The sequence below is a fragment of the Globicephala melas genome, chromosome 7, assembly GCF_963455315.2.
Source record: "Globicephala melas chromosome 7, mGloMel1.2, whole genome shotgun sequence".
Taxonomy (NCBI): Eukaryota; Metazoa; Chordata; class Mammalia; order Artiodactyla; family Delphinidae; genus Globicephala; species Globicephala melas.
Window position 1 is genome coordinate 46,237,940 of NC_083320.1, and position 17,368 is coordinate 46,255,307.

General features: G+C 33.8%; 1 protein-coding gene across 2 annotated transcripts in view; it reads left to right on the forward strand.

Moving 5' to 3' along the window:
* Window positions 1-12,708, forward strand: part of TFPI (tissue factor pathway inhibitor) — a 69,110-nt gene extending 56,402 nt beyond the window's left edge. The window contains exons 7-8 of one of the 2 annotated variants that reach the window (XM_030850058.2): window positions 9,106-9,285; window positions 9,959-12,708. In XM_030850058.2, the coding sequence (XP_030705918.1) occupies window positions 9,106-9,285; window positions 9,959-10,065 (287 nt within the window). In that variant the 3' untranslated portion in view covers window positions 10,066-12,708. Of the gene's footprint in view, window positions 1-5,588; window positions 5,614-9,105; window positions 9,286-9,958 lie in introns of those variants that run through there. The other variant, XM_070045850.1, reaches the window with a different exon arrangement.
* The last annotated feature ends 4,660 nt before the right edge of the window (window positions 12,709-17,368 follow it).

Consider the following 17,368-nt stretch of genomic DNA (forward strand, 5'->3'; position numbering starts at 1 on the left):
GCTATATACCACAGTTAATCACTAAGCAGTGTCAACAATTCTGGAAAACCCCACTCATCAACAACCCGCTTCCATAGTCCCAAAGAAGTATCCTGTTTTTCATACTGTGTTCTCAAACCAAGAAGCACAGAAACTTCCCTCATAATCTAAATATTCCTGCGTGGTTAATCAGGTGCCTTCAAGCTGGCTTTACAAAAATTGATAACAACTTGTGGTAAGGATTCATCAGACCTACTATTTCTTGGCAGGAGATCTGGTGAGAAACAAAAATGTAGCACTTCATCTCTGCCAAGAGTGCTGCCATCTGACTATAGTCACTCTAGGTGACCACTGACTACTTTTGCTAATCCTTTTCTTCCTGGACCATCTCTGGTTTTAACAAGGATAAATTTTTTGCCCCAGTCATAAGATTCCTCCAGAGAAGTGTTTCTAAATATATGGATACCTTTAAAAGAGAAAATTCACAGACCTCCATTTTGAAAACCAAATTACTTTGAATGACATTAATTTTATATGAACAAGTAAAATGGTAGGAATAAACTTCTTTGGCATGTGACCATTACACAACTATAAATCAAAACTTATTCACAAATGAATACAATACAAACTGCAAACTAACAAATTACTAATTCATTGATTCATTTGATGGCACATGTTTTTGGCTAAAAAGGAAAAATCCCTATATTATGATTTTGGTATGGACTGCTATAGGACATGTTAGGAATGAGATAGGAATAGGTTAGAAAACGCTGTGCTACTCCGTGTTGCGTGTAAGCCTTTGCCCTTTTTCTATTTGAATGCTGGACAATCTTTGCAGGAATGAATTTGAGAAGCATTGAAATAAAATGTATATTTTAGGAAAATTCCAACTTTATCTTTCCTAGGGACACAGCAGAATGAGGGTTCTAGTCTTCTATCACATCTTAATGCTATTAAATGGATCCAACTGGCCAGTGCAAATATGATCAGAGAGGGCATAAAATCCTGGAACTTTGGTCTATTTCTAGAATCTGCCCAGGCTGAACATGCCCACTCAATAATTCTCGCCTTCAAATGTTTGAGCTCTCTGAATACCGTTTGGCTCAGCACTGTTACTCCCAAAACTTGTCTTCAGCCTCCTTGTTTGATGACCTGTTTTGATTAGGTATATTTCTCCTGTACAAATTTGATAAATTCCAACTCCACTCACATAACTGAGGGTAAGAAGCTTCTAAGACATACTGAATCTGAGCTTCAAAGAAGAGAGACTTTGAGAATGAAACATAAAGGATAAGTTGTGACAACTTTCATTTTACCTGATAATTATTAAAATATATTTGCTCAGTTATTTTTATTTTCTAGTTAGTTTTCAGAAGACATATCATAGTGGTTAAGAACATTGGCTTTATGGGCAGAAAGATGTGGTTTAAATTCCAGTTCTGCTATTGCAGACTCTCTCTGTGGCCTTGAAAAAAATTACACAACTTTCAGTCTCAGGTGCCTCATTTGTTATACGTGAAGAGTGATAGCTCATAAAATTTTGGGGAAGATTGTAATGACTTATCTTAACCCAGTGTTTAGCATAAATAAGGGCTCAAAGGTATTAATATTTGAATTTTTCACGATGGTGGTATCAATGATTATCCAGTATCAACAGAGGTTTAAAGCAGGAAAAAATAAAATAATCAGGGGTATCATATGTATGCACTTTATCAGTAATCATTTTTAATACAACTAAAGTATGTAACCTTGATTTGAAGTGCCTGTATTTAATATACTTAATACTATGATTACCTGAAATAACATAAAGCACTTGTAAAATTCAAACATAATTATAAAATACCAATACCTGTTTCGTGTCTTTGGGTCTTATTTCTAATCAGAGGACTTGCAAACCTGTGTTTCCAACTTTATCTTATGACTTTAGGTACAGATCTGTTATGTTTCTAAATTTCGATTCAGTTCAATAATAATTGAGTGCCTTCTATATGACAGGATTTGTCATGCAGACTGGGAGTTTAATAATAATAAATAAGAGGGTGGTTTTGTCTTTTACAGGCATGCCTGAGAAATAGGGGCATACATAGATGAAGGGAGGACATAGTCAGGATGTTGTACTTGCACTGAAGGATTGTCAAAATTAAAATTTTCTGTCTTCTCAAAACCTGAGTTCCATCTTCTATCTAACGTCTTGGACTTGTTTGCCTAGGTGCTGGCTAATCCATAGGCATAGTTCACAATTCCATCTTCATTCAGGGAATTTTCTAAGTAAAGCCACATTGAAAGAAAGCCATGATAAAATGACAAATTTTGAAACTACTGACTGTATTTTATACTCTAATTATATTTCATAATACATTAGAAATATTCCATCTTCTAAGTCAACCAGTCTAGAAATATTAGAATTACCTTCTCTCTAGCTGTCTCACTACCCACATTCACTCTGGTGCTTAATTTTAGCCATTCCCACTGTAACTGCTTTAGTTAGGGTTATCTTATATTCTCCTCTATTGCAAGTCCCCTACTGGATTCAGCTGACACACGCCTGGTTGTGTTTGTTTCACGCATAAAGATAGATCAGAATTTGTCTCTTTCATCCTTTTATATGTTCAGTCATTTATTAATGTCTACATCATAAAAACCAAATATATTAGTATTCAAGGACCTTCTTAATTTTGTCTAAATCTGCGTTTCCAGCCTTGTGTCCCACTATATGCTCCATGCACTCTGCTCTTCAGATAGCTTGGAGTTTGTGAAGTACCTCAACAAACCAGGAATATTCGGACCTGTGCTTTCCTTCACCTATATTCCCTCTACCTCCTTTGCTTATTAAAATTTCTTGAAAGCTGATCAAGGGACTAAATAAGCATTACTTTTCACCTTTTACTAAAATCTTGTAGGGTTTTCAATGTTGCAGATATGAAGAAAAGTTTTTCTAATGTATTATAAGGTATAATTATCTTAGTATAAGTTTACTCATAAGAGTCTCATAATTTGTGATTTTACTATGGCTTTCTTCCTTTGTGGCTTTATTTAGAAAAATCCCTTGATGAAAATAGTTTTGTGAACTTTGTCCATGGATTAGGCAATATCTAGGCAAGGAATAAATATCTACCTAATTTCCCTTCCTCCTGTTTAATCTGTGGGGCTTCATTGTCTGGGCAAGGTTTCTGACAGTCTATTTCCTCATGACCTTTCAGTTTCAAGTGCCCTGGCAGCTTACCTTTTACATTTCAACCTCAGCTAAGTGGCCCAGTACACACAGAAAAAAGAAAGTTCCATAGTGCTTGTTTTCCCATTCCCTGCCCTCTTTTCTATATGGCATGTCAGTTTCTACCCATTTAACACCAGTTCTACCTAGTGAATGGAGATACATGCTTTCCCTGTAGTACAAATTTACTATCTGTAAATAGTAAATTTACAAGTGACAGGTTTATTCTTCATTCCTAATCTGATATAGATTCTAATCTCTAGCCTTTATGACCCCATAACACTGGGATCCCCTAAAAATATTTTTATTATATAATATCTCTAATATTTATTATATAATATATTTTATTATTACATAATTTGAGCATAATTGAAGACAACTTGCAAAAAATACAAAAGTAGAAGAAAAAATTAGCCATATTTGCATTACACGGAGACACTCACCATTAATATTCTAACATATTTCCTTTTACTATTTCTTTGCTATTTTTGTTTCCAACTCATCACGAAGTAAATGAAATACTGTAAAAGTAGCTTCTGGAGGATCCCCAGCAGTATAGAATAGGCTTAGCACAAAAGAATCTATTTTGCAGAGTTGTAAAGTCTAAGCTCCCTACCTCATAAAAACATCTCTACAGTGATCACCTTTCCCACTGATTACATACCCTCTCAGCTTTTTGTGTGTGTTTATATATGTATATGTATGTGCTTAATTTTGGGGTGTTGACACAGAAAGGTAAACTATCATATTTTATTGACTGTGAGGTACATATTTTTCCATGTTTTAACATGGTTCAGATCATGATGAAACTTGTAACTTATGGTATGTAACAGTGTAATTGTATTTTTTTTCTTTATAAGCAGTGCATAAAATAATGGTGCATCTTAAAATCAATGGCACCTTAGGTTCTGTAAATTTGCAGAACATTTGAGTAATGAGCAATTACTTCCACTTTTGTGGGTATGAAGAGAAAATAAAAGCAACAAATGGTAAATAAATACAATGCAGTAAGGTCCAAGTTTGTTAAAATTTTTAGGCACTTTTCTTTTTGTTAAATTGTTTAGGCACTTTTAAACACTATTGTAAATGTATAAATTTATATAAACTTTTAGTGGAAAAGGCAACAGCATCTACCAAATTATAAATTGAATATAGCTTTTGCACAATTCTAATTTTAGAAATATCTCCTAGAAATATCTGAACCAGTATATAAGGATGTTCATGAGCCACTGTCTGGACCTGAAAAAAATAAACGGAAGTAATCTATGTATACACAATAATGGATTAAGTATACTGTAGTCAATTCAAAAAATTAAATACTGTGCATACATTAAAAAGAATGAGGTAGTAGGGCTTCTCTGGTGGCCCAGTGGTTGAGAGTCCGCCTGCCGATGCAGGGGACACGGGTTCGTGCCCCGGTCCGGGAAGATCCCACATGCCGCGGAGCAGCTGGGCCCGTGAGCCATGGCCGCTGAGCCTGCGCGTCCGGAGCCTGTGCTCCGCAACGGGAGAGGCCACAACAGTGAGAGGCCCGCGTACCACAAAAAAAAAAAAAAAAAAAGAATGAGGTATACAGATGAAGAAATGTGGAAACAAGCCAGAAAATATTATCAACTATAATAATGAGACAGAACAGTATACTAATATGTTTGCATATGCAAACGATTTGGGGGAAGATATTCCCAAACCACTGGTGGTGGTTTAAAGGGCAAGGGTCAAATTATGGAGAACTTTTGTTTTATATTTGTCATACTTTTATATTATTTCAACATTTTACAATGATAAAGTATAATTAGAAAATAAAAATCTTTATATTTTTCTTCACAATAAAATTATGGGAAAAAAGAATTTGTTCAAAGGAAAGATTTGTTATTCAATTCCCTAAAACAATCTCAGAAGACAAAAAATAATTTATTCAACAAGTGATGAGGTAGTTCCTAAAACCTAAGTTCGTTGGTAAAATAAAAACCTAAATATAGGCATGTAAAATGGGACAGTAAGAGAGACACCGTAGTAAAGATTCAAGTGAGTACAAAATTCAAAGTTTAGTGTATAAGTTTCAAAGCAATTGCATAAGGCACTTTACATATAAAACTGGCTCTGGAGCATCACCTTATAGTTTACCAGTCATACTACATCATGGCAGCTCCTGGCAGAATATAAGTGGATCCTGAATTCTGAAATCTATCATAGACCCTCTAAATGGAAGCTATCCAAATTGTTATTAATGGCAAGATCAAGACAGAATGCATTTGGTTATTAAATTACTTTGGAAAAGAACAGAAGTCAGGTTAGCATCTTTTTATTCGATCTTAAATTTCTGTGAATAATTATAATCTAGACCAAAATATCACATTGTGCAACTACTTCAAAATCTTTATATTTTCTTTCACTGTAGATATCAAAGTCTGGATTTTGAATAGGTGAGTGACTGTGTTTATCTAGAATAAATATGTTAATTGAAAACAGTCAAGCTTATCTCCTCACAGGGGGCAAAAATATTTCTATTTCCTCACCTTTGGAGATTGAATCAAATGATAATCAAGGACCCAAAACATCCTTGGAGCTAAAATGTCCTTGAGAAACCATCTGCTTCATTATTTTAATTCTGTTGTTTATGCTAAAATAATCCAATGAGAGTCTTAACTGCTTAGAGTTTAAATGATTTTAGAAGAAATAGATTAGTTTATGTAGTGGGTATAATTCATGTTTCTGAAGAGTAATGACATTATGAAGACTCCCCAACTGATGATAATTTATTGCATTATTAAATACATAATTTTTAAAATTTAAAATACAACATTCTTAGTGATTAATTTCAAGCTTTAACCCCCTAATCAAAATATTCTTACTTCTCTATATTGACCTGGGTCAAATGTGAGTTGTGTTTGATGATCTGTGTAGGTAGTGATTAAAACAGGACAAATAAATGAGATAGACAAACAGCTGTCATCGGGTCAGTCATGGACAGACACTTTCTGAGTAGGAGCTGCTATCTGGTAAGAGGGACAATTCAAGTCTGCACACCAGATGCCAGGCTGTCAGAAAGCAGCATTCCACACATCCTCTGATTCAGAAGTCACAAAGAGCTTCGGGTAGAGGCAATCTGATGCCTGGGACAATTTAACAGGTAGAAAAACTCTTTCTGATGGATCTGTGCTGTCAACTGTCTGTTTGCTTTCAAACTAATCCCCTGCCTTCTTCATGCTCTTTCTTTGGCAAACTGTTGGCAAAACATGCTCTTTTCAGTGGCAAACTGTTGGAAGACTGGGTCGCCAAAGGAATACAGACGCTGCAGTACCTCTCTCCACCAAAACTGTGGTGTATGCTCCATGGTTTCAGATCCCACTGGAGAGATCATTTTGGTTCTAGCTTTCACAAGATGTTTGAGGCTCCTGGCCTGTGGTAACAGAGACACATCCCTTGTTACCTTTAATCTAGGGACTGTAGCCCCAGATATCCAAGCCAACTTTTGCTCAAGTTGAAATGGCATTGATTTTGTTATGGGGCCAGTTTTACTCTAGGTTTTAAGCAAAAAGAAGGATGATTTTGCTCCCTGTCATCAGAAAACTCTCTCTGTCCCGGAATAAGGCACTTTAGGTAGGGCATTGCTATTAAGACATAATAACTAACATTTGAAAAGAAGTGTACAACTTACAAGTACATCCATATTATTATTTTCAACTTACTGTGGGCTAATGACATCTTGTGTACAAAATGCTAAAGTGAAATTGATGTATAAATCATATCATCATACTTACACATATACTATGAAGCATCTGTGGGTGCTTTCTGAGGATAATTTTTCAAAGAATAGCAATTTCCTCTGTTTTCTCTGTTTCTCAAATCAGGCTAATTGCTTGTGGGGTATTTCATTTGTTTCTGAACATGGGTGATGACTTTGGATGACTCATGGAATTAGAAGTGGTGGCAACTGATAACCATCTCGTCATCTCATATTCTTGGCTGTGGATTAATGAGAATCCACAACATACCTATTGGAAAAGCTTGCACAATATTGGACTCAATTAGAACATATCTCTCCTAGGTTGTTAGAAATTTCCTCTTACTTGAGCCATTGTTGGGGCAAAAAGACCTTGACATTTTCTAAAAAATTAAGCACACATTCTCACCAAGTACATTTTAAATGTGATTTATGATGGCAATAATCATGCACTGTAACCCCCAAATGGGGTGAGGCCAAACATAAATTAGACTACATGATTTTGAATGATGTTTTATAGATCCTAGGAGTTTCTTTTAAAATCAGTGTCTAGGGCTTCCCTGGTGGCACAGTGGTTGAGAGTCCGCCTGCCGATGCAGGGGACACGGGTTCGTGCCCCGGTCCGGGAAGATCCCACATGCAGCGGAGCGGCTGGGCCCGTGAACCATGGCCGCTGAGCCTGCGCGTCCGGAGCCTGTGCTCCACAACGGGAGAGGGCACAACAGTGAAAGGCCCACGTACCGCAAAAAAAAAAAAAAAAAAAAAATCAGTGTCTACACACCTAGTCAAAGACTAAATAATACAAAAATTTTTAATGTGATTTCAGTTCTTGAATTGACAGAAAATGTCACCTTTCTAAAATGTTTTATCATAAATTATTCCCATAGTATTCCCACTGCTTCTCTTATATGTTCCAGAATTTCTCTTTACATGAGACGTTATATCAAGACACTCTAATATTTAAATACATAGAAGGCAGGAGGTTATAAAATTGTGTTTATCAATTTAAGATCTTTTTCATTTTTTTCTCAAATTGTTTTATTTCTCTTTTAGTCTATTCACCTGGGGTTCACTTGCCATCAAACCACTTCTTGCTTTTTTGCACAACCTATTTGCCTTCATTGCTACTGGATTCCTCAAAGTTCTGTTTTCTGCCAGTGATGTACATTTAGCAAATCCTCTTCATCTGCATTTGCTGTACCACATCTCACTATTTGGCAAAGCCACTAAAGCTCTCTTTTATTGATTCCTGACCATCCACCAATTTACCTGCAGTACTGATTTACCAATAATATCAAGCAGTTTAGCTCTGCTACTGAAGAGTACCAGCTTCCCCTCACTGACAGGAATTCCAGAAGGAGCTAAAAATTATCATTGGGCTGAAACCATTTTTCTGCTTCGCCTTAAGGAAATGAGTTATCCTTTCATTACCCTAATTGCATGTTTTTTTTCCTTCTGTTTTTGAAAGTGGTTGGTCCCATTGACAGACCAGCCTGTCTGTCTGGTTTAAACCTGTAAATGTTTGATCTTTCCTGCCTTTAGCAATATTCCTTCCTTTGCAAAAATATCTAACTCATCTAGAACTGATGGTTCAATTCACAAGAAAACTTTATTACTAAGCCAGATCATCTCTTCTGAGCTTTTCCAAAGCTTAAGGTAGAATTTGCTATACCTGATTCCCTGCGCTTTAAATTGTGATATGTTATATCATTCAGAACTTTAGTCAGGGAAAGAACTCTTTCTCAGCTTCAGTTTGTGTCATACAATGAGTAAGGATTTTGCTCATCAGGACTTGTTTTGCAAAGTTGAATACTCATGAACAAATGATATGTAAACAATGATAATTTTTTAAAAAATTGATATGGTTAATAAATTTTCACAAATTAAATTGTTGAATAGTGGTTGTTTGTATTATGTACAACTAGTTTTGTCACATAAAGAGTAATCCCGGCACTTTCCTTTAACAAATGTACCTACTTTTACATTTATTGGAGAAAGGTGTCAGTATAGTGGACACTTGGAGATTGGTTAAACATTTTCCTGGAATTGAAATACATGAATTTTGTTACTTTAATTCATTCAGATTACTGTTTTACATAAACATGCCACAAGACTAATCTATAAACAATAAATATGAAAGTTTCAGATTAACTATCATATATGGCTTACCATGTTTTCTTGATGTTTTTAGAATTTTATGGCCCCTCCTGGTGTCTGAGCCCAGCAGACAGAGGATTATGTCAAGCCAATGAGAGTAGATTCTACTACAATTCAATCATTGGGAAATGCCGCCCATTTAAGTACAGTGGATGTGGAGGGAATGAAAACAATTTTACCTCTAAAAAAGCGTGTCTTAAGACTTGTAAAAAAGGTATAGAGGACATTCTTCCTATTAATTCACTAGTGTTTAAGATAATAATTATATTGAAATTATGAATGAATTTTAATCTATGAAAGTATGAAATGAGTTCTATTTATGATAAGAAACAGTATTATTATTTAACTAAGTGTCTCCTTTTCAACTACATTTTGATAATATTGCCAGATATGTTAACTGTAATTCCTTTTAATGTGTCTTCATAGAAAAAAATCAATTTTAAACAAAATATTTTATCTTTTAATATTTACATACTAAGCTTTCATTTTAAAGGATTATACCAAAATATCTTTAAGCTTTCTAATGCACAAAACTTTAATGTATTTATTTTCTTCTGACAATAAAAATGTTGCATATTTATAGAGTATTAATATGTAAATAAAAATCATCTATAACTCTACATAGCCACATGTCCACTTTAATAAAATGAGTATTATTTTGTAGCTCAAGGTGAATAATAAAAATCAATAACGTTTACCCATTTATGCAAAGTGACATCCTTAGAAAGAGGTTGTTTACACAAAGATATAGACAAATTAAAGACTTTTAAACCAGTTACATGTTTTTTGGTTTTAAACATTAAAAGATAATTTGAAGAAATTTTAGATTAAATGTTTTATTATGTTGTTACTTTATCATGCATAAATTTATTTATCTTCCTTTTTAGGTTTTATCCAAAGAATATCAAAAGGGGGATTAATTAAAACCAAAAGAAAAAGAAAGAAGCAGCCAGTGAAAATAGTATATGAAGAAATTTTTGTTAAAAAGATATAAATTTGTTACATTACAACATTATTTCTACTAAATATTTTGGATAAAACTTTTCATTATGATTCCTATTTTTTCTCACCTGAAATCTTTTTAATGAATTTTTCATGAATTTTCTATGCATATATTACCTGCTCTTAATGCATTTGCATCAGAGTTCCTTTACTTATCTGGTCAAATTGCTTATTCTATGGCTATAACTTATTAACTGTCTACTATGAACTTATTATTCTCTCAATCCCTTTCTAACTATCTGCCATAACTACAATTTATCATACAACTGACATCAAATCAGTCCATTTTACCATTTGGTGATCATCCTATTTGAGAATATGTTGTCACTTATTTGTTTTGATCATGTATACAATTATATTTTTTACAGCCTATGTCCAGATTAAGAAATACAACTATTAAAGATCAAGTGGTTTTGGGGTTTCACATCTAAAATAGTGGCAAGCATCTTCTTCTGATAAAGATCACTCAATTTGGAAAGATCACTTATTTGGAAAGAGCTGGTAATAACAGAATTCTGTCATGTGATTCCCTCCCTAGACATACTTTTTCTCCTTTTGCATTAACCAGTACCTTGAACAATCTTGAGCCAAACCATATCTGAACAAAGAAAGTCAACTCTACATCATGTGCCTGCCTGATTTTGATTGATGTAACTTTTATTTGCTTATGGCTCATCATATCAGTAAAGACGGCTGAATAGCTGTGTGTTAAATACAGATCATGATAAGAAAAGACTTGGTGGGAAAGGGAATTTCTTAGTGGCAATCAAAAGGAAATTGTTTATGTACTTCCTAATTTTATTGCTTGACAAACTTTTCTCTTACCAAAAATAGCAAGTATATTTAAAACTCCTGAAACCTATTCATTTATAATTAGGCTTTGCACACAAAGCAACCAGTAATTCATGCTTTTAAAACAAAATCATGTTATTTCTGTAGAAAAGGAAGAGAAAATTATCAGCAAGGAAGATTCTACTAGAAAACATATGTGTTATGCACTCTCAGGCTTTTAACTAACATTTCTCTGGAGTTAATTCACTTTATCCAGATCTATACCTTTCCTTCTCTGCTGAGTCATGTACAGTCTGACATCTCAACAGCCTTCTAGATATTTCAGATTCTATGATGTTCACTTCAAATTTCACATTAAAATTTGAACTTGTCATCTAGAAACAACTAACCACTTTATCCATTTAGTTTAGCTTAATTACTTCTCTCTAGCAATAGTATCATAATTCTGCCTGCTCCTCAGGTTTGAAAGTTTGAACCCATTTTGATTTCTTATTTTCCCTCATATACTACTTCCAATCAGTTTCTAAACACTAACGCTTCCTTTTTCATAAAGTTCATCTAACTCCCAGGCTTTTTACATCTACTTCATTCTTCATATCATTATTAATTTAATTCTTTTCTTTTTTAAATTTTTCCTTAAGCTTTATTTTTTTAGAGCACTTTTAGGTTCACAGCAAAATTGAGAGGACATTTCAAGATTTCCCAAATAACTCTTGACCCTACACATGCATGGCCTCCACCATTATCAACATCCTGCAACAGAGTGGGACATTTATTACAACTGATGAAACTACATTGACAAAACATAATCATTCTAAGTCCACAGTTTACATTATAGTTCACTCTTGGTGTACATTCTATGGGTTTGTACAAATGTGTAATGACATGATTCCACCATTTACAGTATCAAACGAAGTATTTTCACTGTCCTCAAAATCCTCTTTGCTCTACCTATTCACTCCTTTTCCTTCCCCAAACCTTGGAAACCACTTAAGAATTAATTCATATATTTCTCCACCACTCAAACCTTCGATGACTCAGTAATTGGTACTTAACCCCACCCCATCCCTCAATTTTGATATATTTATATATATTTTTGCACTTACCTACACTACTCTTTCATGACTATTTCAATTTAAAGTGGTATTCACTGATCACTGAATATATGTTTAGTTACTTAGTTTATTCATGCTGATTTTTTATTTAAAAATATGATCCCCTCCAGACCATTCATGTGAAGTCAGGGTACAGCTGATGTGAACTATAAAATCACTGTATTTTGAGGCATAATATGAAAAGTTCTAATATACACCCTATGGCATAAAAATTATATCATTGAAAAATAGTGTCAATTTGTTCACGTAAGAAAATTTCTATATCTTGATTTCAAATATTCATACATAAGTAACTGCCTTAAACTGAGTCTCTGCTGTGGAATTTGGAACTTTTGGAAATCAAAATCTCTTGTGAAATATTCCTGTTATCTTTTATACATGGATAGCGATAGCTTTAAATAAAGGGTAAAGTCTCCCTAGGCCAAGTTGCAAGTTGCTACCAAGGACATATAAACAGCACATTGGTGAGTTGACTATTTTCGCCAACAACTATTCATGGCTTCATTACTTAGTCAAGAAAGACACACACTGAGAGATGGTTTGCAATGTTTAATGCATGTGAATATTATGTTTACTGTGTTTTTAAGTAAGATTGTCGCTGGTGGTATTGTTTTCCCTTATTTTGCATAATCAAATGCATCTAACTGTGAATTTTATATAGAATTACATTATACAGCATATAATGCTTATTTACCGACTTTGTTTATTCTCTGTTCAAAATTAACCATGTATGCTGAAAATTGCTCAAATGATTTTATTTTTTACAGTATAAGAAATAAAATATATTATCCTGAATAGTAAAGTATGACTGTTATACTCATGAGTTTTTTATACTTCAAAAAATAAAAATTAATGCTCTTCAGTTATTCCAAAGATAAAGAGTTCTAAGACAAAGAAAAAAATTATTCCACAAGCTCCACTCTACTTACCTCCTTTAATTGGAATTTGCTAATAATCCTTTCAGTTATAAATGGGCATCCATGTGTTATGATTTCTTACTCAGCAAATTAGTGTGCTATGCCTTATAATCCATATATTCTACATTTAATTTATTCCATATATATTTCTACCAATCATCTCATATTTGTACAAATATATTTAAATATATATCATATGACAATATATTATATAAATGACTTCCGATCCTGACTATTGAAGGAGGCCTGTCCAATTTTTATACCAGAAGAAGGAAGAATATGACATTAAAGTAACCAATTATTTAGGGGACTTTCTGATTTTTTCACCAGCTCTTCCTGCTCTTGTCTCGTTTTCATGAAGTTAGCGTTTGTATTTACTCTCTCCAATTTTTGACTTTTAGTTCTTTCTCAAGGACTTGAACATGGACACATCTTAGTTGCCTTCCCTGCATTCTGCTTTGCAGAACCGGAAACCTTGATCTTGTCAGCCGCTCAGGCCCAACCTCTGAACTATTCTAACCACATAGCTGAAGTCTTGGCTAGGATTATTCAGACCACTTTTAAAGGGAGTAATAATACATGATAATTCATCTTACCAAAGAGAGAGAGGTGCACAGGCATTTAATCATATAACGTAACAATAAATAAAATAGAGCTTTAGGACAACAGGTATGATCTCTTCATCAATTTGCTTACAAATGAGAAAAATTCTGGCCCACACAGTCTGAAACAAAACAGGGATATTTTTTATCACAAAAATTGAAAAAGTCAAAGGTATCTGACTGCATTATGGTTGGATTCAGGGCCTCATATTGTCATCAGAATTCAATCTATCTTCACCTCTGATTCTGCTGCCCAACATTTTTTGCCTTTATTTTCTAATCTCACAGGATTTCAAGATGACTTCCAGAATTTAAGTCCCACATCCTCTCAGAGTAAAGTTTTCTAGAAAAGTTTGTACTCTCTTACCTCAAAGAATTGAAATAAAGTCCTGACCTCAGGCATGATCCATGAAAGAAATAATTGATAAGCTAGATTTCATTAAAATTAAAAGCTTCTGCTCTGCAAAATATCAAGAGCTTAGAAGGCAAGCTACAGACTGGGAGAAAATATTTACAAAACATACATTGGATAAAGGACTGTTATCCAAAATATACAAAGAACTCTTAAATCTCACCAATAAGGAAACAAATAACCCTATTAAAAATGGGTCAAAGACCTTAACGGACACCTCAAAGAAGATATACAGACAGCAAACAAGCTTATGAAAAGATGCTCCACATCATATGTCACCATGGAAATGCAAATTAAAACAACAGTGAGCTACACACGTATTAGGATGGTTGAATAAGGTACACTTACACCACCAACAGCTGGAAAAGATGTGGTAAAGCAAGAGCAACTCATTCATTGCTGGTAGGAATGCAAAACAGTATAGCTACTTTGAAAGACAGCATGGCAATTTCTTACAAAACTAAACATACTCTTACAATACCATCCAGTAATCATGCTCCTTGGTGTTCCCAAAGGAGTTGAAAATGTATGTTCATGTAAGAACTTGCACACAGATACTTATAGCAATTTTATTCATGATTGCCAAAACTTGGCAGCAACTAAGGTGTGCTTCAGTAGATGAATGGATAAACTCTGTTACATCTAGGCAATGTGATATTATTCAGCACGAAAAAGAAATGAACTACTAAGCCATGGAAAGACATGGAGGAACCTTAATGCATATTACTAAGTGAAAACAGCCAATCTGAAAAAGCTACATATTGTATGATTCCAAATATATGGCATTTGCCTAGAACAGGCAAAACTATGGAGACAGTAAAAATATCAGTGGTTACCAGGGGTTGGGGGCATGGGGGAGGAAGAGATGAATAGACAGAACACAGAGGATTTGGGGGGCAGTGAAAATACTCTGTATGATACCATAATGATGGATACATGTCATTGTATATTGTCCAAACATAGAATGTACAACAGCAAGAGTGAACCATAATGTAAACTATGGACCTTGGGTGATCATGTGTCAATGTAGGTTCATCAACTGTAACTAATGTAACATTCTGGTCAGGGATAATGATAATGGGAGAGGCTATGCATGTGTTATGGTAGAGGAGACATGGGAAAACTCTACCTTTCCTTCAATTTTGCTGTGAATCTAAAACTGCTTTAATAATAATAATAGTAGTAGTAGCAGTAATAATAATAATAAAAATCTTAACTTAAAAACAAAAACAAATCCTGGCCTCCCTCTCTTTGACCCAAATGTCTTATGGCCAGCCTTGAGCCAAATGCCATGTTTAGAGAAATGTAACTTTCTGACTGACCAGATTTGATTCACAAATTTAGTCCCAAATATCTGGTTGGTATCAGCACTATCTGAAATATGTGATCTGACTGGCAGGGCTGGGAGTAGAGTGAGACAAGTGAGACACTTGCCTCAGGCACAAAGTTTGAAGGGACATAAACAAACTCAGTAAGATAAATATACTGTAATGTAGTATTTTTATAAATCAAAAATAAAGCAAATATCCATGATGAAAATATAAAATTTTTTTAAAGACAGGGTCAGTAACTGAGCCATATTGTTATTTGAGGCAAAAGGAAAAACCAATAATACTGATGATTTACAAGAAATATAAAGATGGTTCAAATGAGATTGTTGTTTAATGTAATGAAAAAATATTAATAAAAAGTATAAGCCAAATTATCATTTTCAATATATAAAGAAAAATCATTTGATTAAATTTGATACTTGTTTTATGATTTAAAAATTTAGCAAATTTAGGAGAAGAGACCGTCCTTAATCTGGTAAAGGATATCTACCAAAAATTATATAATACTTCGGAGTAAACTTTTAGAAACATATTCATTAAACTCAGGAACAGGAGCAAGATGCTCTCTATTACCATTGCTATTAACATATCCAGGCTTAGTTTTACAGTCAAAGCAAAAAGACAAGAAACAGAAATTAGGTATAAATATTACCATGATATTAGTTATTTGCATATAATATGCTTGTCATAATTGAAAATCCAAGAGAATCTAAAACAACAGAACACTGGCGTTCAGCAAGATTACTTTATGCAATTTTAACATATGAAATCGATAGTATTTCTGTAGGCTAAATAGGAAAATAGCAATAAAATTAAAAATAAATTTAAAAAAAGAAAAACAGAAAATACATACTAGTGACAATAGAACAAAAACCCTAATCTACTTAACAGTAAATCCCACAAAAGATGTGTAAATGACCTTTACAGAAAAACCCCACAGAAAAATTCAATATGTTATTGAGGGATGTAAAAAAAGCTAAATACCTTTCTATTTATTGTAACCCTTATAATTAGTATTTGCAGAGAAAGAACACTAGATTATGAAGAAAAAACACTAAAATACAATAAACATTTTTAAAATTAAGAAATTGGAGAGAAAAGTGATGAAAATATCTAAGCTATAGAAGGAAAAAGCCATAGAAAAGGAAAATGGGAGAGGAAAAAAAGAGTAAGAAAATTCGGAATTCAATTCAAGAGCCCAAACTTGTTGTAATAGAAGTTCTACAAAAATAGAAGAGATAAAATTGAGGGGAGGGAAATTTTATAGAACTAACATGTTTCCTTTATTGAAATGGGATATTGTATTCAACAAAGGGAAACCTACCCAGCACACTCCCTACACATACACACACACACACACACACATGCACACACGAAATTTCAAACACTACAGATGAGAAAATTCTAAAGAACAGGGGAAAATATGGAGGAATAGGTCACATACAGAGAAGCAGAAATAAAAAAAGGAATTGTGCCTCTCAATGGCAAGAATTGACGGAAGCCAGAAAAAAGTTGGATGTGGAAGTCTGAGGGATGAGGAATAGCTCTTTACTTGTTATACACATTTAGTACTAATTGATCTTTCAATTATGTGCCTGGAGTGCTTAGCTGAAAAATAGATGTTAACTAAAATAAATGTAAAGTTGTTTAAGGCTTTCACTTTCCATCAGAGGCTGTGGGGAAAAGTTCTGAAGTGTGAACTAAGAGATATTGTTTATTATACAAATACTGACACTACCTGGTGGATGAATTTGTTTGTCATCTAATTTGTTTACCCCACATTTACTCATATTTAGAAATAGTGTTTTGGACTTGACTGCTTATAAAAATTCTTCCAGTTTGGCATTTTAGAATTTTATAAAAATGTTCTCTATTTTAAAGCCTCCAACACCGATACATGGTAAGCCAAAACAAATGTGAAGATGTTCTGTGACTAAAAAACAAAAGTCAACACTGGCCAGGCTCTTCTGTTGGTAATAACCGCATTCCATGTAGATTAAGGAAGTCATTTTCAGTGGTCTGCTATATTCCTCCAAAACTAGCCTATGTGGATGCAGCTTGCCTTATCTAAACTGACTACACCTGCAACAGATTTTCTTTTTCAGTGCCTGATTAGTCCATAAACA